Source organism: Mixophyes fleayi, chromosome 3, assembly GCF_038048845.1.
Source record: "Mixophyes fleayi isolate aMixFle1 chromosome 3, aMixFle1.hap1, whole genome shotgun sequence".
Classification (NCBI taxonomy): domain Eukaryota; kingdom Metazoa; phylum Chordata; class Amphibia; order Anura; family Limnodynastidae; genus Mixophyes; species Mixophyes fleayi.
Genome location: NC_134404.1, coordinates 171,134,608 through 171,161,071, shown reverse-complemented (window position 1 = coordinate 171,161,071; position 26,464 = coordinate 171,134,608). Strand labels below are relative to the sequence as shown.

Here is a 26,464-nt window from a genome sequence, read left to right as displayed (position 1 = left end):
ACCAGAAACTAGTTTCACCCTTGTCGACTATGAATAGGGTTATTCCACTGTAGCATGCTTGTGGTTACTGGAGGGGGAAGGTTTGTGTATTAAAATCCATTAGAGGGCAAAAGCCATGGGCTTAATGAGAAGTCAGCAACTACTCTACTCATGGTTCCTAAGTGAGGACCTCTCACCCCTACTACATGCATGTATGTATGTGCTGTGATTGATGTGATGTATATACATTACTTGCTGAGAGAAAACATTTCCTGTTCTTCTGCTGGTTTGTTTTCGTGTTATACATGTAATGTTCAGATTATTAAATAAAATTATATCACGCATTAAAAAGTGTAGACCCGCCATAATACCTTCGGTCACCTTACTATACAAAGACCAACTAATCAAAAAGTATATAGAAATGTATAGGTGAACTATTAGTGTGAATTCAATTGCAAACTGACACTTTTTGAATTGAATTATATTAGTATATGACTGTATTTTAATCATACAGACCAACTTTTGAAATCTCCCTTCTGGGACAGGAGATCTCGCTGGTATTTTTTTATTGGGCATGGTCAAGCAAGACATATGAATCTCATCACAAAGCCCCACTAACGGAACTGGTCTGGAACTGGGAGGCTGCTCTGCTCTCCCGAGGGTCCGGGAGCACTCCCAGAAATTCATGAGGCAACTATGATATTAATAGCATACTTGCCTACACTCCTGGAAGAGTAGGCAAACCTCCCGGACCCTGTAAAATGCCGAAATGCACGTCATTGAATAGCGGGGGGGCATAATCGAGTCATTAGGCCCCGCCCCCGCTATTCAATACTGTGAATTTTTGTATTTTTGGGCTTGGGACGGGGCTATATTGACGTATTGATGTTTTCACACTTCCACCTACCCTCTTTCACATGATCTGTGTTCCGATCTCCCAGAGTACAGATTGGCAAGTATGATTAATAGTTAAGAATAAATGCGCTTACATTTATTTTAAAGTAACAGCAAATTAAAGAAAAACCCCCCCCCACATAAATGCAAATAACACATAAATGCATACCACCCAACTGTCCCGATTCCAGCGGCAGGGGCAAACGCAGGATTTGTAGAGGGTGGTTTCCACACCATGCCTCCAGTGGGCATGACAAGCATGCATGGGGGCATGGCTATAATTTTAGACAGTGCTTGGCTGCTCTCCAACTCTTCCTATCCCCATAATATACATGGGCAATGCTGCGTTCACTACTGTTAGGTGCACGCAGCTCTCCCTTTTCAAGCAGAGCGTGTGAAGGGGGGGCAGGGTCCAGCTACCTCAATTATACAGTGCCCCAGGCTTGGAGGGGGGTTTCCAGGCACTAAGAAACCCCCCCTTGGTTTGCCTATGAGTGGGACAGTCCTAATTCCTGCTGGAATCGGGACAGTTGGGAAGTGTGCAGCCAGAGCCATGGAGGCTTGTAGTGGCTGGGTGATTATGCAATGGAAGTCAATCACATTTCCTGCTCCTTGCTTGTTATTAAGACTGTCTCCAGTATTTGCTTTGCTGACCAACTAGAAAGAAGCAACACCCACGCTAGCCTTTGTCATTGTCCAGCGGCCTCAGAGGAGTTGCGCAGCATTGTGGGTATTGTAGTCTTGTCAGCGTTAGATAGTAAATATAATATAGTAACAAAGCAAAATAAGCAGCACAGCCTCTAATCAACCATACAGTTTACATAGTTGCCTACTCTCCCTGAATGTGCAGGAGACTCCTGAATTTCGGGAGTCCAGGGAAAGAAAGGCAACCTCCCAGATTCCGGCCACTTTGTTAAGTTAAATGGAGGGGGTGGGGCTTAGTGACACGATTCACGCTATACCCTGCCCTATACCCAGCTGGTATAGGGCAAATTGTTGATGACCACTTAGGGGGTGGGGCTTAGTGATGTAATTCTCCAAGCCCCGCCCCCACACACCCACCTGTCACTGGACCTCCCGGAAGAGAAACTGAAAAAGTAGGCAAGTATGGTTTATTACTCTGCACATTTTTTGAACAGATGGAGTTGGTGGCAGAGTACTTTTTAAATAGTAAAAATATATTAAAATATATTTGTATTTTAAAATGTATCTTAGTTTAAATGACATAAATAACAGTGATCATAAAATCCTAAATTAATCCAATGTCATGCATACCGTGGAAGGTTATTTATATTACCCTCTGTGCCTATTGTTTCCACAGAGTAGGAATAATGTGGGCATCTAAACTTCATTTTCTTTGATAACTGAATAACTATCTTGTGACAGTAATAGTTAAATGATCCAGCACTTCAAAAGTGCTAAGCATGCCCAACTAGCAGTACTGACAATTTCCCGGGAAGGGTGGCCACACCCCCATGATGCCATAGACACCCCCGTGATGACGCAGGCACACCCTCTTTAGTCGACTGCCGCTTTGAAATCCTCCAGTGTTGGGAGGTATGTAAAATGCAAAATAAAACATAACATGCACACTTAGAGGTTAAGCTTTCTGGGATCCATAATATACACAACAGTATACACAGCAGTAAAACATACTTACATTATTAAGAAGTGCAGCGTCAGCTCCTGCTTCTAAGAGAACTTTAATAACCTTCCTATGATTGAGAGCAGCAGCAACATGGAGAGGAGTATCACCAACCTGCAGATTACCCAAATAGAGTTTCTAAGTTAAGTACTTCTAATTTTCAGAAAACTGGTTATACATTTGACTGTCAAAATCATACACTGCTAGCTGTTACTATGTTTATATTTTAATTTTAATAGTAATGTGTGTGACACACACACATATTAGAAACAAATCTATAAATTGTAATGGGGACACAATACGAACAAAGTACAATGTACAATTACTTTGATCAGAGTAATGAAAGATACACTGAGCTGAATAACTGATCCACTGACCTGGTTCTTCACATTGACAGAACAGAATGCGCTGAGCAGTATCCTGATGACAGACAGGTGATTGTAGCGAGCTGCGACATGTAAACAGGTATCTCCTGCCTGCAATAATATATATGGGCTAAAAAGTATACAGTATTTTTTCTGCTTTACCTACATAGACAAATAACTTTATATTATGATAATAATTGCATAACCTTGTATAATGTACCCACATTGGTACATTTAAATAGAGTGCTCAAACTCTGAACAGAGAAAATACTATGGCCCAGTTAAATGGTGTACCCACAATATCTTGCCCAATAGATGTGTGCTTCAAAAGGTTTTGTAATAGCCAAACCATTCAGAGATACAGTCATAGAACCTGAAACCATATCCCATCAGCAGGCTGGATTTCACCACCACTCCCCTGCAAGAGGGATAAAACGGTTTTTAACTCTAACAAGGTTTATTAAAGGGGCATTTTCAACTTGCAAGTAGCCAGACAACATAACTTATTGTAAGATACCAGACTAATGAAGTCTCAATACTTCCACAAAGTGAACTGATATGATTTCTGGATTCATTTATCTTGTAAACTTTTAATTACTTTATGTCATTCTATAGTAGCGTTGTACATCAGTGTCACTATTTTAGCTTAAATTAAATATAAAATGTTTTAATATTATGTATTTGAGTTCTTATTTAAAAACATATGCCAGCAAATAGCATTGCTTGCAAGTATTAAGCTTAAGTGTTGTTCTGCTTAGACGTCTTGTATTATTTTACTAAATGTAAGGGTTCTTTAAGTTATTCAGCATCAGATTGGCGGTGTTCTACACCTTTATATTTATATAAATATATATAGCCAAGTGGTAGTGGCATTGAGTTGTTAGATGTGTGGTTTAATAAATTAGGTGGTAAGTCCTGTGGGGTAATCCCTGGCATATAATGTATCCGAGTGACACCAACTCTTACAGATCCACACAAATCACGTGTAGCCTGGTAGTGGGAAGCTGTGACATTTGGTAATTACCGTGTTAACACTTTTTCCTGGCCAGACCAATATTTACATATTGATGTTGTGTCAGTTTCATTGCATTGATATTTCTATACAAATGTGTATATGTTTTCCACCTGTAAGTTCATAACTAATACAAGGGCAAAAATATGATTGGCCCAGCAAATGAGGATGCAGATCTGTGTCAGATAAATTGCAACTATTTACAGTCGGCTAAAATGAAAGTTTGTACTTTGCTTTTTCTACAAGCAGCCCTACTAAAATTCCTACCAAAAAGAGCAACTGGTAACTTAAAGGTTTTCTTCATCCTTGTTACACATAAACCTGTATACTTACATGGTTTTTTAAGTCGGCTCGAGACCCGGCAAGCAGTAGTACACGACAGCTCTGGGAATGACCATTTTGGCAAGCCAGATGGAGAGGGGTGTTACCTGCCTTATGGAGAGAATAAGTAAATAACTCCAATAAACCCATAGCTTCTATGTATCAGAATTATAAATATCCAAGATTAATCAAAAACAAGTAGAAGTTACTTTTAGGCCCTACAGTATTTCATTTCATGTCCGTAAGAAATATGACAGTTCCAATGCACATTTATAAATGTAAATATGTAGGAAAATAAGTTTTTAAATCCAAAATACCTTGACCATATGTTTAAACACAATGCCTGTCACAATGAATTCAAATGTTCTGATCCAATTGTAAAGAGAAAACAATATCTATATGAATGGTAGAAATACTATTTTTTTTTCTTTAACTGTCTCTTCCTTTCCTTTATCCAGTACCTGTCTATCACCAGTGACATCTGGATTGAAAGAAGAAGGAGGAAACATGCCTAGCTTAAATGCCCCATTGGCTTTGGTCGGAAGATTAATTACAATCCCTTTTTATTTTTAACAGTCATATAGATCTTTGGTCACACAGCTGAAGACTGCATGTATATTAGAAATTGATCAGTCTTTCATGATATCAAGAATCATCTAGCATTGTAAGCTAATGAAACGAATACAACTAAAATACCAGCACGGTGGCTAAGTGGTTAGCACTTTTGCCTCACAGCACTGGGGTCATGAGTTCAATTTTCAACCATGGCCTTATCTGTGTGGAGTTTGTATGTTCTCCCTGTGTTTGCGTGGGTTTCCTAAGGGTGCTCCGGTTTCCTCCCACAATCCAACATACTAGTAGGTTAATTGGCTGCTAACAAATTGACCCTAGTCTGTGTGTTTGTGTCTGTGTGTGTATGTTAGGGAATTTATACTGTAAGCTCCAATGGGGCAGGGACTGATGTGAGTGAGTTCTCTGTACAGCGCTGCGGAATTAGTGGCGCTATATAAATAAATGATGATGATGATGATTCCCATTTTAAAAATAAACAGATTTGTAAGAGGGGGTTTGAATTAGGCATCCTTGACAACCAGGCACAAGAATACAAAACATGTCCCAAAGTCCATTAAAAGTCAGATTATATCTATATAATAAATATAGTCTTATTCAAAATTCATACACAAAGACACATATTTCATTATAACAGACACATACAATTTTTGTGCACTTTACTCAATAAATCTGAAGTTATGTGTTGGTTGTTTCTGTATTATCCCGTCCAATTTCTCATCCTTTATTAGTATGGGCCAGTGCCTTTCTACAATGTTTGGCAATTGAATCACATGGTCACTATATTGTGTTAGGAACAACCAACAGTTGTTTTTAGGAAATGTCAGAACATAAAAATATTACTTGGTACAAAGTGCAAATCCGGTAAAAGAAACCACGAAGGAGGGAATATGGCTGAACGAAAATAGCATAGGCTTTTACCATTACCTTAGGTGCCAAGCATGTAAAACCGCAAATGTTCATAATACAAAACCAACAGAAGAATTTGTTTTGAATTAAAATGGAAAAAAATTCCCAATAAAAGATAAAATAACCTGCAGCACTACAGGGGTGATTTACCTCTTACAGTGTCCGTGCGGCCTACAGTGCATCGCCGCACCATTAGGAGTTTGAAAATAAGACTAAGTGAACACTGTAGGAACATCCGGAAATGGGTGGAGACACACAGTGTATCCGATCATCATAATAAAAAATATGATGGAAAAAAACATGACGCAGACCCCATGGGGGCATATTCAATTGACGGCGGGATCGCCGAAAATCCTGCGCTCTAAAAATATTACCATTATTACGGTAATCCTGCGCGGGAAAACCGTTAATATGGTAATTTACTCGCTGGATTTCAGCTTGCAGCACAGGGAGCAAGATATTACCGTAATAACGGTAATATTTTTTGAGCGCGGGATTTTCGGTGATCCCGCCGTCAATTAAATATGCCCCAAGCTTGAGTCTCAAATTTATGGGCATAAGAAAGATCCAAAAATCCTGGAGAGGAGGGGACTTTTTGACTAAAATATCCAAAGAAGAAGCCAAGTGGATATTTGAATTCTCCACTTTAGCACCAAAAGGATTGCATTTAGACTTTGATCTGGGGAGCTTTTTAGACAAAAATTAATAAAATATTAGGAAATCGTGATTCCTACTGGCAAGAACATGTTACGCCTATTTAATGAGGTTAGGAAGAGAATTCATATATCAACTAAATACATACCCCGGAGGTGATGCCAGTTGTCACAAACAGTATATTTTATAAAGAATCATATAACACACATCCAAGTGTTCTCGAAAAAAAATTTGGCCACATAAAATACTATTAAATTACATAAATTTATCACTATTATGTTGATTATAAGATGAAATCTAGGATCTTATAGGAATATGAAGGAGAGTAGATTATTCTACTTTGATATACACATTAAAAGTGCCACAAGCTCTACTATTGGATGTGACGAACTAAAGAAGGTGGGTGTTAAACCTAATTGATGTCATGACTTACTGGCTATATAAAAGAACAGGGCACAAAAGAATTCCAATCCCTGAGGAAGCCTGTATAGATGAAACGCGTAGGAGAAATACGGGAATATACACTTATTGAATCAGACCACATTAAAGACTGTATGTGCTGTGGTGGGGTGGAAAGCATAGACATGCATACGCACCGATACAAACTGCCGAAACTGGAAGTTCGGCTTTTTGAACGCACAGTGCTTTCCAAGGGATCCGAAAATCAATACAGTGTGTAGGAAGCGGTCTCCCGTGCCCGGCTACCAAGTAAGACGGGCTAAAAAGTACACCAAGTTCAGGAAGAAACACTGCACTACAGAAAGCAACATCTTTTATACCACAGATGAACGCTAATCAACTCAAGATTAACGTGAGTACTCACGCAATTGACAATGTCCTCTAATATGTGTGCACACTACTATTTAAAGATTTGCAGATTGTATCACTGACAAGTATACAATGCACTGAAAACTGATTAGGAACTGCAAATTGCATACTGTATGCCATTGTTGTTTTTAGACACAGGTTGTGGAACTCTACCTGTTTTTGTTCTAATAAGGACAGTTTATAACACTGCCGTGAATTATTTAATAAATATAGTACAATATCTACCCAATTGATTCATTCCAATGTAGAAGGTGGCGCCAGGGGTATTGAAATAGCTTTTATGGTTTATGTAATACCTCAGTCAGCTCAGGCAGAGCATTGTGCATGCTGCCTGCTCAACTTGGTAACAGTGTCAATCTATCAGCAAAGATATCACTATTTCTCTTTCATCCATCTGGGGGACACTGCTTAACCATGGGGTTGAGTAGGGAGGGGAGGAGTCTGGCACCTAAAGAGTTAACTTTCTTCCTGCTGACAGCATATCCCTCCCACCAATTCCCCACATGCCTCAGTTTGAATTGGGTGCCCTAGGAGAAGGGCTGTGCATCAGAAGAGCTCCTCAGTGAACGCTGTTCACTGCTAATAGGCTTTTTCTTTCTTTTCAAGTTTGTTTTGTTGATAGCAGTGAGAGGCTCTGTTTGCAACAGAGCTGACTCGTGGGAGAAGCGCTTGCTAGCGGGGGCGGCCCCGCAGACAGAGGATGGAAAGCGCTTCTCAAACTGCGGGAAGCAGTCGACAAGAGACTCTCCCCGCACCCCTAATGTAAATTGTTACATATCCTATAAAAGAGAGAATAGGGGATCTGCGCTTCCCAAATGAGGGTGATATAGGGCAGCAAGGGGAACAAAAAGATAGGAGTTGGTCTATACTCCTAGATAAGCCATGCCAAACATACGTATTTCCCCAGCGCGAAGAAGAGTGGAGTAATGTGTAACAAAAATCAGTGGATGTATAAATAAAGTATATTCTGTATTGGGCATCAAACCAAGCATACATGAACACAGTTCAAAAAAAGGAACAATATTAACAAAACAAAATATTTGAATATCCAAGCACTGTTGGGTTGGATTAAAAACAGCAAAACAGCAAAAATAACAGCAAAAAACAAAATAACAATAACACGGCAAAAAATCCTCAATGCAGACTGGGAAGGGTGGGTAGTGCACTTACCTTCCTCCCCAGATATACTCGTCCTAGTGCTTCTGCTTGTGACTGTTCTCCAGGTGTAGAAATCTCCCACATCCGTAGACTGTTCCTCTGGACACACTTGAACGGTGTAGGTAGTTCGCGCATGCGCCTTGAATAGCGTCAGCGATCCTTTCTCTAGTCTGAAGATGCTGGCTGGAGCGGATTACTTAGGTAAAATATATATGAGCCACAACTCTCCCAGGGGATTTGCTTGCAGCCGGAAGCTGTACAGCGGGACCTGCTGGGGCGCTGCGATGTATCTGCATATGCGCCTGGAGTGTTTATCGGCAGTCTGCTTTTCAAAGATGGGCAGGTAATAAAAACAATGTAAAAAAAGTAAATGAGATGTCAATGAAGTATACTACGCGTTTCACCCCGCTGGAGGCTTCCTCAGGGATATTGTGTGAGCGATGAGAGCGGCAGCACTTTCAAATGGCTTAAGTACTGTTCTCATTGGTGTTCAAAGAGTCTCTTATTGGATGGAATCTTAGAGTGACATATATACAGTCACTCCCTAAACCTCCTCTTCAAACATTTATCGTGAAAGGGAGGGTGAATGAATGCAAATGTTCTATAATGAAGTAAAGGACAGACAGATGGAAAAAACATAGCTTTTGATAATAAACTCAAACTGAGTGAAAATAGATGTAGTTAAATAGGTAATTTTGCATATGACAAGAGCTATGGTTTCCTAATGGACAATGCTTATAAAAAGTGATTCAGATCAAAATAAATATTCAGACCTTGAGGGTTCAGAGTTTTAAGCGTATATATGAATCTGGTCTCGTGTTGTGAAATTAGCCTTATGAAATCACCTCCCCTCCAAGGTTTTTTAACTTTATAAATACCCATAAAGCTCAGAGTAGAAGGGTCGTGTTCATGACAAAGAGAAAAGTGGTCTGAGACACTATGTGTCTTTATCCCGTTGAGAATGTTACGCTGGTGTTCTGCTATCCTTACTGATAGTTTTCTAATGGTACGGCCAATGTATTGTTTTCCACATGGGCACGTAAGTAAGTAAATCACACCCAATGTGTCACATGTGATTCTCTCTTGTATTTGAAAGGTTTCACCTGTAACGTTGGAAGCAAAAGACAGGATAGCTTTTGTTTCCTTAATCTTACATCTTTTGCATGCTACACAGCGATTACAATAGTAGAAACCAGGAGTTTTGTCATTTAGCCAAGTTCCCATATTGGTAATTGGAACATCCCCGCTTCTTACAAGTAAGGACTTCAAGTTATCTGATTTTTTGTATACAAAGGCAGGTTTGGATGGTAAGATTTGCTGTAATTCATTGTCCCCTAGCAGTATGTGCCAATGTTTCTTGAAAATCCGTTCGATTTTCTTGTAGTCTCTACTATATTTGGTGACAAAGGGTAGGACTGGTCCCCTTGTCATCTCATGATTTTTGGGTGTCTTTTTATTCCCAAATAGGGCACTCCTATCTGTTGTTCTAAGTTGTTCATATGCAGTTTCGACATTTTTTTGGTCATACTCTTTTTCCTGAAACCTCTCGTTCAGAATTAGAGCTTGTTTGTCGTATTGTTCGAGGTTTGTACAGTTTCATCTAAGCCTCGTATATTGTCCTTTAGGGATATTCCTTAGCCAGTTAGGATGGTGGCTACTCGATGTGTGTATAAAGGAATTACAATCTACTTTTTTAAAAAAGTTTTTGGTTTGTATCATGCTGTCTTGAACATAGATTTCTAAGTCAAGAAATTCTATTTTTTGTTCATGTACATGATGAGTGAAGGATAAGTTGAGTGAGTTTTGATTAATGTAAGTAAGGAATAGGTCCAATTGGATGTGATCTCCCTTCCATATACAGAACACATCGTCTATGTATCTTTGCCACATCACAATGTGGTCCAAGAAAGGATTGTTTTGCCATATATGCTTCTCCTCCCATTGGGCTACAAACAGGTTCGCGCAACTTGGCGCAAACTTAGCGCCCATAGCAGTTCCGTGAACCTGTTTGTAGTAAGTCCCACCCGAGAAGAAGTAATTGTGACTCAGGACGAATAATATCCCCTCTACCAGAAAGTCTATCTGTTCCGGGGGAAGGTCCGAAATGTTACTCAGAATTTGTCTGGTATGGTCACACCCTGCTTGGTGGTCAATCACTGTATATAGTGAGATCACATCACATGTAAGGAAGACATAATTAGACTTCCAGCTAACCATCTCCAGTATTTCGAGCAAGTGACCTGTGTCCCTTAGGTAGCTCTTCTGTAGTTTAACAAGTGGCTGGAGAAAGTGGTCTATGTAGCTTGAGAGGTTAGTTGTTAGGGAACCGATTCCAGAGACGATCGGTCGTCCTGGTGGGTTTTTCAGAGTTTTATGAATTTTGGGCATATGATAAATCCCAGGAATTCTGGGATTTTTTTTTATTTTTTTTAACTATTTATTTTGAGAAATCGCAATGATATACAGATACGAGTCAACAAATTAGTGCATTGCGGAAGTAGAAAAAAAAACCCAAAACAAAACAGGAAGCAAAGCAAGACATGAATAAATAACAATGTAACAGAAAATTAAGTAATGGATATGCAAGACATCAACAGAATGCCATTGAGGAAACAGTAAGTATACCATTGTTACTCAGGATATTCAAACATCAATAACATTTTATAATAGTATAGAGGGGGATAAGGGAGGGGGGGGGGCACTGGTCGTCACCTAAAGAAAATAGATAAATAATAAAAATAAAAAGAGAACATTCTTCCCTTTATCTTATTTATTTTTTTTCCAATAAAAGAAGTTCAGGAGAGAGTATTACCTGGGTATTTGGGACAGGGGTAACCGCTTCAGGAGTCAGGTCCCCTATGCCCATCACTTAACGGGAAGGAGTAGGTGCAGGAGCTAAGGGGTTATAAGTAAAGCCAAGGAGCCCAAATCTGGTGGAATTTATCGTCCTTATCGTGAAGGTGTATGTAATCCGTTCCATCCGTGCAATGAACCAAATATAGGATCGCAGAGCCGCCATAGTGGGGGGTTCAACTTGTTTCCATGACTTAGCTACTAGGCAACGCGCAGCTGCAAGGACATGGGATGCCAATTTCGCAGACTGTCTATCATCATCAATCAGAGGGTAACAGAGAAGAAAAGACCATGGGTCTTTCCGGACGGGGCACGGAAGGAGGGAGGAGAGGAGGGCCCTAACTCGGTCCCAAAAGGAGGATATTTTAGGACAGGACCACCAGATATGTAAGAAAGAACCCATCTGGCCACAACCCCGCCAGCATAATGGAGAACTAGAGGGGAACATTTTAGTAAGTTTGTCAGGGGTGTAGTACCATCTATAGTATATTTTATAAGCGTTCCCCTTAACTAAAGTGGAAATAGAACTGGTGGCAACCTGTTCCCTTATGGTTACCCAGCAATCTTCCTCTGGGGGGGGGGGGGACCCAGGTCCCTCTCCCACTCCCTCTCATGCCTACCGCCCGAAGGTAAAAGTACATCAAGAATAAGGCTATAGATATAGGAAATCGTGCCCCTACCCGAAGGTGAGGAGAGACATAAAGTTTCAAAGGGGGAAGCACGAGAGGGGGAAGGAGTCCCCCCGAGGGGAGAGCCCACAAAGTGCCGTAACTGGAAATACTCATAGAATTTAGGATGGAGACTTGGGAATTTAGAGCGCAGATCATCCCAGGAGATAAAGGCACCATGAAGTATTAGATCCCCTGCAAATCGAACACCTGCAGAGACCCAGGGACTATAGAAGGCAGAGGAGAGCCCAGGAGGAAAGGCAGGGTTACCCCAAAGAGGTAGGACAGGAAAAGAGGATATCGGGATTTTGAGATGGGGTCGGCAGGTCTCCCAGATCGTAGCTGAAAATAATAAGGTGGGGCATCGGCAGGTAAGGGGAGATCTAGCTTGTTTTGAGAGACCCCAAATACAAGAAAGAACTGGAAATTTAAGATAGGCGGATTCAATGTCGACCCACGACAATTTCGCAGGGGGTGCAAAGGAGGCTACAATATGGCTCAGGTGAGCCGCCCAGTAGTAAATTTTCAAATCCGGGAAACCCCTACCACCACTTCTGGTGGGTCTCTTTAAGAGAGCCAGCTTAATCCTGGGAGACCGACCGTTCCAGACAAATCTAGAGAGACATTTTTGGAGAGATGAAAGATCCGAAAGGGGGACTCTAACAGGAAGGGTCTGAAAGAAATAAAGAAGCTTAGGAAGGAGGTTCATCTTGACAGAAATGATCCTGCCCAGCCACGAGATGATCAATGAGCGCCAGGAGAAAAGTTCTGATTTGATTTTAGCAAAGAGGCCCGGGTAGTTCTCCCGATACAGAGAGTCGTAGGAGTCGGTAACAAAAATACCTAAGTATTTAATTTTCTTTCTTTGCCACCGAAAGTTAAAACGGGAGGTGAGTGCCAGTCCCTCCAGGGAGGGGATATTAAGGAGGAGGGCTTCCGATTTTGCAATATTAATTTTGTAACCTGAAAGGTGCCCATAATGGTGTAAGATGTTGAAGAGTCCGGGAAGCGACTCCCCTGGCTGCTGGAGAGTCAACAGGACATCATCCGCAAAGAGAGAGAGCTTACTCTCTAAGTCCCCCGTTCGCACACCCCGTATATCTGGACAGGCCCGGATAGAGGCAGCAAGAGGTTCTATAATGAGGGCAAAGATGAGAGGGGACAGAGGACAACCTTGGCGGGTTCCATTGGATATAGTAATAAGGTCTGAGGGAGAGCCGTTGATCATAACTCTTGCAGTGGGTCGAGAATATAAGGCTTGAATACCAGTAAGGAGGCTACCGGAGATGCCAAACGCCAACAAGGCTCGGGACATAAAGCTCCAAGAGATCCTGTCAAAAGCCTTCTCGGCATCGAGGGAGAGAACGATAGCTGGATCCTCCCTGGTATTAATGATATGAATCAGATCAACGACTCTCCTGGTATTGTCTCTGGCCTGACGGCCCGGTATGAAGCCAACCTGATCGTAATGTACAAGGGAGGGGAGGACCAAATTTAATCTATTAGCCAAAATTTTAGCATATAATTTAACATCTGTATTGAGTAGGGAGATAGGGCGATAACTAGCGCAGTCATGAACATCTTTACCCTCTTTATGAATGACCGAGATCCGAGCCTCCAAAGAATCCCTGGACCAAGAACCTCCAGTCATGATTGAGTTGAAGAGGGTGTGCAAACGAGGGACCAGAAGCCCAGCAAACCTCTTATAGTAGACAGCCGTGAAGCCATCAGACCCCGGAGCCTTTCCAGATTTCTGGGACTTTATAGTCTGTACAATCTCCTCCTTAGTAATCTCATCCCCCAGTAGAGTACTAGCCTGTGGAGAGAGCTTTGGAAGCTTAGCAGAAGAAAGAAAAGACTCAATCAACTGCGAGTGTTGCTGGGATACCAAGGGGTCAGAGGGTTGGGGAAGGTTGTAAAGTTTGGTGTAGTACGATTGGAAGGCGGCACGTATCCGCTGAGGGTCATAGTGTAAAACCCCGTCTGAATCCCTGATAGCAAGGAGATTCCGGGCCGCTATCTTAGCTCTGAGTTTGGTGGCCAGTAATCTATCGGCCTTATCGCCCTTTTCATAAAAGCGCTGATTGAGCCACTTCAGTTTAGTAGCAACCTGGTGGGATAATAAGAGATTTAATTCACCTCGCACAGAAGCAATTTCCTGGAGAACCAAGGGATCAGGGTTCAATTTGTGACGTTGCTCTAGAGCTCTCAGCGAGTCCGTCAGTTGGATAGTTTTAGCCAGGCGAAGTCGCTTAGTCCGAGATGCTAGAGCAATAAGATGACCCCGTATTACCGCCTTATGGGCGTCCCAAAGAGTCATAGGGGAGATATCAGGGGTGTCGTTAGTCTCAAAGTATTCAGAGAGAAGAGATTGAAGGTGAGTAATAGTATCTTTATCATGTAGGAGTGACTCGTTAATTCTCCAGGTTGCTTTAGGAGGACGGTGGGCAAGGCCGGTAAGTACAGCGGAGACAGGGGCATGGTCCGACCAGGTGACAGGAAAGATCTGGGAAGAGCTAAGTTTAAGAGTGAGGTCGTGGCTGAGCAGGATCATATCAATCCTAGAGTAAGTGGTATGGGGAGAAGAGAAGAAGGTATAGTCCCTGGCCAAGGGGTCTAGTATTCTCCATGAATCATATAAGTTGTGGAGTTTCAGAAAAGCCTGTAAGGCAGCAGTAGTGTGAGCATCTCTCCTCGGGGGAGAAGAGGAGGAGACAGAGGAGTGATCTATAGTCAAGGCTAATACAGCATTGAAGTCACCAGCGACAATAAGTTCACCCTGACGAACACGCGCTAACAGAGAGCCCAATTTCTTGAAGAATTTATGCTGGCCGGTGTTGGGTACATAGAGATTCACTAGAGTGCAGGGGAGATTATTTAGAGTGCCTATGAGAATAAGGAATCTACCTTCTTTATCCTTATGGCAGTCGTGGAGTTCAAAAATTAAGTGGCGTGCAAACAAAATTGCTACTCCTCGCTTTTTCTGCCTATGGTCACAGGCATGGTATGTCAGGGGGAATTTTTGGGAACGAAGCTCGGGGTGGAGGTGGTTGACAAAATGTGTTTCTTGTAGAAATATCAGGTCTCCTTTAAGGGACTTGAGAGACGAATGGAGCTTAGCCCGTTTCTGAGGGGAGTTGAGGCCCTTGACATTATAGGAAATTAGGTTAAGGGTCATAGGTAGGTCAATGGGGAGAGCGCTAGAGACCAGAAGAGGGAAGAAATATCAGGGAGGAGAAGAAAGAAAGAAGTAAACACAGGGAATGACTTGGTAGGTGACGACCAGTGAGGAGAAGGGATGGAGGACCAGGGGTTAAGGGTATAAAGGGACCGACATAGCGGACCAAAGTCCACTTGTCGCAAGTGCTGGTGAGGGATAGGACATGATGGAGAAGCCATCAAGGGGACCAGCATAGAGCCTTAGGCTCTAAGGGGGGTGGTGAGCTAAGAGCAACCAGGAAACGGAGGGCCGGGGGACCAAAGAGGAGATCCCGAGTGACCAACTTAGTGTGTTTGACCTATGGAGAGGGAGGGGAGAGAAGAAAGCAGGGGGGAATTACTGAACCCTAAGGTAAAGAAGGGTAATGGGAAATCAAGGGGAAGACCCATCCAAAGAAATATTCACCAGCAGAAAACATATGATGTGAAATAGCAAGTAATTCAATAACAAGAGCTACATCCTAGTGGCCCCATGAGGAGTCACCGGATATGGCCCGGTATAAAAGCAATATAGAGAGATTCAAATAGACAACATAACGGCCGTAAATACAGCATAGAAAGAATTAAACAAATTAAAACAAAACATCACAGTTACTTATCGGTGGCAAAGGCAGGAGCTGTAGTCTGTGCATCGTCAGAGCTTCATCACACCTAGAAGAAAAAGTAAAGAGCAACAACCCGCCTTCTCTGGAAGCAGACTAAAACAAGACAGCAGACAGTGGAAGGCATTACAGTATCAGGAGGAAACATTATAGTTTCAGTCCAGTAGAAATGAAGGACGAAGGCGGCTGAAGACGTGACTGCCTTGAAGTCTATGTCCAGTTGTAAGACTATTCCAGGCAGCTGCGAGGACCACATCGGATCCTGTAGAGGAAAGTGCGTCCGCACTTTGAAGAAGGTGCAGGAACCAGAAAATGCTGGTCAGGGGTCCGTAGATTGCGGCTTAGAATGGCGAGGGACAGTTGACCAGTCTCTACGGGGAAGCCGCTGGGCTCTCGGTGTGGAGGGTCCAGCGGAATTCTGGGATTTTGTACTGACAGGAACTTATATTCTTCCTTATTGATTATGCCTCTAAGGGCAGCTTTACTCAAAAATGAGTGAAGATTCTTAAGAAACAGAGATGTAGGGTCTCCTGAAAGGGGTTCATAGGTGGTTGTATCCGACAACTGTCTGGGAAGTTCTTGTTGGTAGTCTGTGGTGTTGAGAATGGTGATCCCTCCACCTTTATCCGCTGCTTTGATGGTTATTTCTGGATTGTTGGCCAGTTGTTTAATAGCCATTCTCTCTTGAGGTGTTATATTGGAATGTCTTCCATTCTTTTGGATTTTAAGATCATTCAGATCCTTTTCCACAAGTTTCTCAAAGGTGTTTATAAAGGGACCCTTCACATATCTCGGGTAGAAAGTAGATTTGTTTTTCAGGTCTGTGTGGGTAAAGGGATCATTGGCTTGTTTGTTATTGTGGGCCAAACTTCTAGAAGGATCTGCGAAGAACTTTTTCAAAGTAATTTTTCTAATATACTTGTGGACATCGATATAAGTGTCAAACTTACTTAGACCTTTATCGGGGGCAAACTTCAGACCTTTTTCCAAGATTTTTTCTTGTGGAGCAGAAAGTTGTATTTGGCTCAGATTAAAAATGCCTTTGTGGGTTAAATCTGCTTCCTTGTTTTTGGTCTTGCCCCTGTGTCTTTGGCCACCTCTAGTTCTTCTTGGTCTATGGAATCCCTTCTCCTTTTTAGACATGATTGTGTGGGTGCAGTCCTTTTGTCCAACGGTGTTAGGGGTGAGATGTTGTTGGCCAGCCCTAAAAAAATGTCTATGTTTAGTTCCGTTTCAGGGTCATCCGGAGACCGCTGTAGCGGTGAATGTATTCTTTTTTCTTCAGTAGTCAAGTTGTTGAGTTTATTTATGAATTCCTGTTTGGTGCTTCTAAATTCAGAGAACGCTTTTTCAGATCCTTTATAAAAACCTCTTTTGGCTAAATTCTCATATTCGTCTTGTTGATAATCCCGAATTAATGGGTCACAGCACACGTTTTGAGGGTTAAGGTGACGCTATTCAAGGCGCATGTGCGAACTACCTACACCGTTCAAGTGTGTCCAGAGGAACAGTCTATGGATGTGGGAGATTTCTACACCTGGAGAACAGTCACAAGCAGAAGCACTAGGACGAGTATATCTGGGGAGGAAGGTAAGTGCACTACCCACCCTTCCCAGTCTGCATTGAGGATTTTTTGCCGTGTTATTGTTATTTTGTTTTTTGCTGTTATTTTTGCTGTTTTGCTGTTTTTAATCCAACCCAACAGTGCTTGGATATTCAAATATTTTGTTTTGTTAATATTGTTCCTTTTTTTGAACTGTGTTCATGTATGCTTGGTTTGATGCCCAATACAGAATATACTTTATTTATACATCCACAGATTTTTGTTACACATTACTCCACTCTTGTTACATATCTTAGAAGTTGTATTACATTTGTGAGGCCTATAGCCTTGTCCGAAGCGTATTGTTGCCCATTCTACCCGTTTGGGGCGTCTTGGGCGGCACGGAATGGAGCCACGGTGGACCAGCTGTGCAGGGCAGCCACCTGGTCCTCGGTCCATACCTTTACGAATTTATTGTATTGCGTCTGGGGACGCCTCCTTTGGCCGTAGTGTTCTACGTGCAAGGAGATCCCACCCTTCAGAGGGATTGCTTTAGTAAGTCCCCATGGTTAAGCAGTGTCCCCCAGATGGATGAAAGAGAAAACAGGATTTATACTTGCGATAAATCTCTTTCTCTGTCCATCTGGGGGACACTGCGGTCCCCCCCCTTTTTTGTTGTTTTTCTTTTCTCTCCACTCCCCCCTCTGTTAAGGGGTGTATCTTGGTTGATTGGCCTCTTGTCCTAGGGCTTTGGTAATCAAACTGAGGTATGTGGGGAATTGGTGGGAGGGATATGCTGTCAGCAGGAAGAAAGTTAACTCTTTAGGTGCCAGACTCCTCCCCTCCCTACTCAACCCCATGGTTAAGCAGTGTCCGCCAGATGGACTCAGAGAAAGAGATTTATCGTAAGTATAAATCCTGTTATTATGTGCTCTCTCCCAGACATAAGAAAATGAGAAGTACTGTGTAGTTGTTCATACCCCATCAACTCTTTTATTTTGGTTCCTCCATAAACCCACTGCAGTATTGTAATGCCTGTTTCTAATCATTCAGTCCAAACATTCTAAACATTATACCCCTTTAATGTGCTGTATGTTTTTCTCTTTTCACCTTTTACGCTTAAATTAATTTATTTTCATTATGAATAAAGTAATTATTGTTTTACCTCTATGTTGGTTTTTGTATGAATGTGTGGGTTAGCTGTACATGTATGACGTTTGAATATAATATCCAAGATTCCTAAATAAAGTATTATTTAAATACATATAGAACACAGGTGCAATTCCATAACCTGCTGTTTTTTCATTGGCTGCTTTTATCTTTTGCATTTATGGAATATTGAACATGGTGTGTTTCCTGATATCACGAAAAAGCATATTATATATCGAGTTGTAAACTATATAAGAAAAAAGTACAGTCAACACACTGAAGGCTGAAGTAACTGGACAGCAATGGTTTACATCAATGACTCAAAATGTCAAAGTGGATATATACATTGGCTGGATATAACTGGATTTAAATAATTATATATACAAACTTTAGTAAGATTTAGTGCAATATAAAACATCTGTTTTAATGTTAGAATGTTAGATCAACAGAAGATATGTGTTCAACGTCAAGTGATACAATATGTCACCTCAATTCTAAGGAAAACAATGTAATCCTCCAACAAAGAAAAGGCTATGAAAAAAGTAACACTTTACACAAATCTGAGTAATTCAGTTAAGAAATGATTTATGTTTGACACCATTCTCACCTTGTTCTTAGCAAGAACATTAGCTCCTGCTTTAACGAGCAGTTTGACAGATTGGCTGAATCCGTGCCAAGCGGCTTCATGTAGGGCTGTGTTACCATCCTGAGAAAGACATAACAGCAGATGAGTGAATCAAGACCAGCCAGACAATCCTGTAGCTGTATGTACGATTTGTTTATTATCTCCCAGGTTCAAGACAAATAGGAATTTATGTGACCGATTTAATGCACAATATTGCTTTAGGGTTGCAGAAAAGAAGAGATTAGAACGTAGGGTTCCTATGGCGGCTTGAGATCTTCCACAGCGACAGGTATGTGACCTAAAAAGCTTCTAAACAATAAGCCAGTTAATTTACTATAATATATTGGATGAATCAGGGGTATAATCATTAGGATAAAAAAAGCTCCAGTTCACGGTCTTAAATATATTAACATCAGAATGGATATACTCTGTTTATTGACTCATTCTTAAATTCTACCTAGACATCAGCAAAAAAATATATTTTATTGGTTTTATTGTTACAAAAGGAGTGGAAACAGGTAAGTATCATTTCATTAATTTTTTGAACTGCTGTCAGTAGTGAATCCGGCTACAGTACCCATCATATTTGTCTTAATCCAGGCATAAGAACATACATAAATCAGATTAAAAAATAAAAAGTAATTTGTGAACTGCAAAACTGCGGCACAAATGCTCTTCTATGACATCACGTAGCACACAATTTTACGGAAAAGTGCATGGATTTGTGGGCCAAGATGGCAGGGATCTGCATGTATGCCAAAAACCCCTCTGTACATAATGGATACTTGATGCTGCAAGTAAATGGAATGGAACTCTGTACAGTCCTGTCTACAGAAGGCAAGTAGTGAGAGGAGATGGCAGCAGAAGTATAGACCAATCATGTGATAAGTGCTTCCCCTATGTCACCGGCAGGGATCTAGCACACACCAATTGAGGAGTGGAATCTATTAACCACAGGGGAAAGAGTGAATACTTTCAGTGTGTTCACTGTGACCATTCCTTAGCCCTGTCAGTGTACACGTGGGTCCACCAGAGCATGCTTTCCCCCACTTTTATCAGTGTGGTAGTGTGACCCACACTCGTGTCAGTATATGGGTGCCCAGTGCTTTTTTTGTAAGAAAAAAGGTGCCGGAACGCACATCAAGTAGTCAATCACTGTACACACACCGACACACGTCTGTTGTGTAACGAAGCATAACTACTTCAGTCAGCGTGAGCATGTGTCCCCACTCCTGTCACTGTGTGCGTGTATCTCTCATTCCTGTCTGTCTGAAATTACTGTAAGTGTGAGCATGTCACCCATTTCTGTCAGTGTGTGCCCCCTTTCCTGTCAGTTTGAGAATGTCTCCCCCCATTCCTGTACATAACTCCTATATGATACAGAATGGTAGTCGAACAACAACCATGGGTATATTAGCATTTTTTTTATGTTATATCAATTTGTTTCCTCTGTTTGTGCCCAGCTGTCATAGCAACAGCCGAGACGTCACTTCCCCTCTCTAGTCCCGCCCATCACCATGACATCACCATGACAACGTCCAGGACACCTTCTATCAGAACCGCGTCCCGGCAAAACACTGCAGCCAGAATAAAGCCTGCGGGCTAATTAGGTTAATTATATTTATTAGGCAGCCCCTGGGGGCTAATCATGCAAGGCCCAATCCTTGTCCCTGCTTGGCTGCATTTAGCATTTAAGGCTGGGAGGGCTTAGCCTCCCTGCTGGTTATAGCATTCACAGGGTTTTGTTTGCTGACCTGCTGTTGTGGCCCTTGCCTGTACTTTGGACCTTACTTGTTTGCCTGTTGCCCTGACCCTTGCCTGAATACTGGATGTCGCTATTTCGCTTGTGGCCCTGACCTCTGCTTGAATACCAGACTTGCTTGCTGCATGCCCTGGCCCCTTGGTTTCACCCTGACTACTCTGCCTGCTACAGACCCCTGACCCCAGCCTGCCTCTGACCACCTGCTCCAGTCTGGGCTACCGTCCCTGGTTCCATCTGCGCTACGGCCAACATAGATGAGCTTTAACTACACTAAGCTTAAGACCTGGGGGCATCCAAGTACCTGTGAGCACATTAAGCTCTACGGGAAAGGCGGCTACTAAAGGTGAAGACCTCATTACTACCCGTTCTAAAAGCTCTTGGTGGTCGTGAGTCCTAACACAATTATGTGGCAATTTTACTTAGTAACTAATATTGACTGTGATTGGAAATGTATAAGTTAAACTTCTGAGTGAGTGAAAACTATATAAATTGAATACACTTACCTTAATATGTATATTAATTGATTTGAGGTGTTACTGTATATGTTGAACATAAGTTATAGTGTTTGCTCTACCATAAAACTAAAGTATTTTACTTGCAGTCCCGTCAGCTGCATCGCCCACTTGTTGGATGCCGCTATAACTCCTGTTATTATAGACATATTTGGTAAATATATCTTCCATGCTCACTGCAGTGTAAAACGTACCTGGAGCAATGCTGTGTGGTGAACGCAGATAACGGCACTGCAGTTAATATGCTATTGGTTTAGTGTGTACAAGCCCTTTGTCCTGTATATATAACTGTACAGTATTGCTACTTCTGTTCATTAACTAGTGAAGCTTTTATGTCTAGTGTTCACAATACATAGGCATCATCTAGCTAAGAACAAGCTCTCCAATGGGTTGCTTATAAGGTGCTGTGGCCACTCTATTTGCATTATTTCTTTATGGCCAAAAGATTTAATGTAGCATACAAAACATATAAACTATAAAGGACCCTTAATCGCTAGAAGTTCACATAAAATATTTCCAAATATGTAAAATATTCTGTTAGTTTCTGTCTTGCTATTAAATAACATGTTACATTATGTGAATAAGCAACATTTTGTGAATTAACTGTACTTATTCTTTACATAAAGCAATGTGATGACGTAAAACTAAATGTCTGTTACAGGCTCATTGCAGCATTTTTTTTCCTTGCTATATTTCACATTCAAGTATTTGGTACCCCCACACATCTGAGATACCTTCGATACCATACTTTGTATCATGGATAAAATCATGTGTTGGCCGTCAGTCTACTTAGTGTGTAAGACATGTGGTATATTAATATATCAAGTTAATGAAACAGGTAACATAAAAATTATAACAAAATAGATTCTCTATATCTTTTAATAATAATAATAATAATAATAATAATAATACATTTCTAGACTGTTTCTCTACGACGTGGTAATACCTTATCCTGTCTGTCCAAGGCACAGCCTTCTTGTATCAATACTGCAAGAATGTCACTGTTCCCCACCACGGCCGCCCTGTGCAGGGCTGTCTGGTGCCCCTAGTAATGAAAATAAAAGAATTACATATATATATACTTTGTGCACAGATGCCTCAATATGCAATGTAACTCACCACCAAAATGAGGATATAATACATGAACTGAAGTTAATAGTTAGAGTGTTAAATTAATTAATTTGTCTACTTAACTAGATATGGGGTCTCAAATTAATTTGCAGAACAATAATCTGGAGTCGTGAAAATGGACCATCATTATTATTATTATTACTATTTTAGGGGTATAACTTCAACTACCTACAAACCATTAAACTGCAATAGATAGCATGCATTCTTCCTAAGTCACATACACAGTTTAGGAGACACACAGTAACCTTTTCTTTGAAACTTGTGCTCATGATGAGCTCTACCCACCAGAAAATAAACTACAGTACACAATACAACTGGCTAAACTAAAAAGTGCTGACATTAGTGCTAACATTGTATATACAATGAGGAGCTATGTGACATATAAAAGGACAAGGCTATAGGCCTCACAAATGTAATACAACTTCTAAGATATGTAACAATTTACATTAGGGGTGCATTATTCCTTAAAACACACAAGTTTCCTTATGTACATTGACATGAATTCACCATTTATGCAAACATTATTTACAGGAGGCTATACAGTATTAACATGACTTGCATGAATTATGTGTGCTATATGTAGTCTCAAATCAAGCTGGAACTATGTACTGAAGTTTTAATCCAAGTCAAGGCTTTCAGGTTACCCAACACAATGTTTCCTGAGAAGCCAATAAAGCTATAGCACCTCTAGAAGACTGCAAATACACTCTGCCGTACTGATCAATCAGCACAAAGCTTGAGAACATCACACTGAAAAAAAAAAAAATGCTGAAGGAAGGTGATTTTAATAAATGGGATCTATTTTTTCTCTCCTATATATTTTCTAATATAGATATAATATTGACATTAAGAAGCTGGTCCAATTTTTAAAAATTAATATCTCTTTTTGAACGTTCTGCACACTTTAATTATGGTCATAACTGAAGAATGATATTTTATTGAGACATACACGCATCTTTTTTGCAAGTATTTGGACATATATGTACTACAAGCATATATATCTTCTGCTATTCTCTCTCTACACCACTTATCTTGGTAAACTAATTAGCTCCTTTGGAATTCAGTACATCTCTATGCAGATGATACACAAATGTATCTATCCTCTCCTGATCTCTCACCATCTGTGCTGTCTCGCGTTACTGATGGTCTTGCTGCCATTTCATCTTGGATGTCTTCTCGCCAACCTCGCCAACACAAACTCAATCTTTCAAAAACAGAAATAATAATATTCCCACCCACCAATAGAAGCTTCCTGCATGACATTTGCATTTCTGTTGACAACAGGACCATAAATCTTACCCCGCAAGCTATATTTACATTATGCTGCATACATCTAAAAAACATTTCCAATATATGTACATATCTCACACAAGACACTGCAAAAACTCTAATTCATGTACTCATCATCTCCTGCATCGATTATTGCAATTTTCTCATTACTGGTCTTCCCAAAATCAGATACAAGATCCTACAATCTATATTATATGCAGTGGCTAGATTGCGGTTACAGGACTTTTTTCAGGCTCCAACCACATTGTGGAATTACTCCTTAGCACGACTTTCCTCTAGTCTTCAAACCTTCAAGCGTTCCCATCTTTTCAGGCAAGCTTATAATATTCCTCAACTACCCACTTAATCTCCCTAGGTTACCCTATTACCACCCTCTACACAGGTAACACAAAACAACAACCCTTTGACCAACATAGTTGTGCGACTGAGAATACAGCCCACTAAATACTTTGTAACCTTTGCATTCTAGCTGAACAAATATGCAATATGATGTAGCACTTACCCTTGTGTATCAAAACATTGTCCCATAGATTGTAAGCTTGCGAGCAGGGCCCTCTTACCTCTCTGTATGTATTACCCAGTACTGTTTGTTCCCAATTGTAAATCGCTAAGGAATCTGCTGGCGCTAAATAAATAAATGATGATGATTATTTATTTATATAGCGCCAGAAAATTCTGTGGCGCTTTACAATTGGGAAAAATATTTATAAGACAATACTGGGTAATACATACAGACAGAGAGATAAGGGGACCCTGCTCGCAAGCTTACAATCTATGGGACAATGGGAGTTTGAAACACAAGGGCATGTGCTACATCATATCGCACATTGGACCAGCTAGAATACAAAGATAAAGTATTCAGTGGGCTGTGTGATCAATCACACAGCAATGTTAAAGGAAAAAGGGGGGAGTACAACGGCACTAGGTCTATAGCCAAGTAGCCTATATATATCAGTTTATAATTGATAATATATTATCATTGAAATCAGCAGAATCGCTGAAAGGTGCACCCTATAACCTAAAAATATATTGATAACAAAAAGAGACAGAACAGAGGTTATAACGTGGGGCACTCTAGGATACGAGGTTAATGGAGATGTATATAATAAAAAGCAAATCTTTATTGGTATATGTTAAAATACACACATCCTAGCAGAAAGAAAGCTACGCGAAATAGTTAAAAGAAAACAAAAACAGTGAAATTAAAAGTTGCAAATCAACTGCAACAATCGCTCTATGATCAAATTCTTAGGGCTAATAAATCATATAATATGATATAGATTGAAGGGTCAGTGGGCAAATATCAGGTCCTAATACAGAGGTATGTTTGTAAAAATATCTATCCTCTGTCTATCTTATCATGATAGATACCATAGACTACCAAATCAAATAGTCTCCTTTAATATAGAGCCCTAATCACTGTCCTGGTACAATTCTCAAGGACAGAGATATAGTATACTAAAATAGTATAGATTGTATGTGTCAGTTGTATAGTATGAACACTTCCATTAGTAACAGGCTCATTATCTGTCTAAAGAAATAAGGACAATGCAAGCCATCAAACTATACTCTGTCCCAACAAAGGGATACACTTAGTAATATGATTAATTATATATAAGTCTGACAGGTTTAGAGGCTGTGCCTGCTATGGGTCCTAATATACAGGGCTAACAAAAAAATGGAAATTGTATCTGCTATCAGTTTTATCACACATGCTAATGGTTTGTCCAGAAATTAATAACTCATAAATCCTTTAATCCTGAGTCACATGAGGTATTATTCACTAAAATGTCCTCAAAGCCTCACAGTTAATAGTGTCTCCGTTATCACCTGTGACTCATAAAGGTTCAAACATTAGTGAGGCGCTCACATCTACATTTCTATGTGAGTCTAATTTGCCTGTAAACTGTCTACCACTAAGATTAGTAACACATAGCATTGGTAGTCTATCTAAATGATAGTATCTTATGTCTCAGCCCTCTGACCCTGAATTGAGAAGAAGCGCTAGTCGCTATAGTGTCCCCAGAACCCCACACATAGATATCGTTTTAATTTTGATTTTGGTAGGTCTATAAGAAAACCCAAAAACTCCCACCATATACATCTTACCTAAAATTCACAAATGTAAACACACCCCCCCCGGGGAGACCCATAGTCACGGGAATCGGGGGACTTACTGAGAAAGCTAGCATATTTATTGACAAACATCTACGTAAATTTGTTGTCAGCCTTCCCTCATACACAAGGGATACTCTGGATGTGTTCTCAAAAATCCAGGGAATTATAACCAATAATAAAACATGGCTGGCTTCGTATGATGTGGAGTCATTGTATACCAATATTAACCATAATCAAGGTCTGTCTGCAGTCAAATATTTCTTGAGTATGGATACTCGGACGGAATTCAGTGATTTTCTATTAATATTGTTACGCTTCATCCTCACCAAAAATTATTTCGTTTTTGACGAAAAATTCTATCTACAGGTGAGGGGCACGGCGATAGGGACATGTTGTGCCCCCACCTATGCTAATCTCTTTCTCGGTTGGTGGGAGAGAAAGGTAGTTTTCACAGAAGACCATGAAGAATACACTAGCCACATCTTGATGTGGCTAAGATATATTGGCGATGTCCTTATTTTGTGGGAAGGAGAAGAAGAACTTTTCCATGACTTTACAAAAATCCTGAACAGGAATGATATAAATTTAAAATTGACATCTGAGATTAATTACACCTCTATAAATTTCTTAGATCTGTCCATTTATAAAACATCTAAT

General features: G+C 40.7%; 1 protein-coding gene across 5 annotated transcripts in view; it reads right to left on the bottom strand.

Moving 5' to 3' along the window:
* The window catches only part of ANKRD6 (ankyrin repeat domain 6), a 176,123-nt gene that overhangs the window by 32,948 nt on the left and 116,711 nt on the right, over window positions 1-26,464 (bottom strand). For all 5 annotated transcript variants that reach the window (XM_075202779.1, XM_075202775.1, XM_075202778.1 and 2 more), the window contains 5 exons: window positions 22,215-22,313; window positions 18,977-19,075; window positions 4,229-4,327; window positions 2,896-2,994; window positions 2,534-2,632 (listed from right to left, as the gene is read on the bottom strand). In XM_075202779.1, the coding sequence (XP_075058880.1) occupies window positions 2,534-2,632; window positions 2,896-2,994; window positions 4,229-4,327; window positions 18,977-19,075; window positions 22,215-22,313 (495 nt within the window). The remainder of the gene's footprint in view (window positions 1-2,533; window positions 2,633-2,895; window positions 2,995-4,228; window positions 4,328-18,976; window positions 19,076-22,214; window positions 22,314-26,464) is intronic.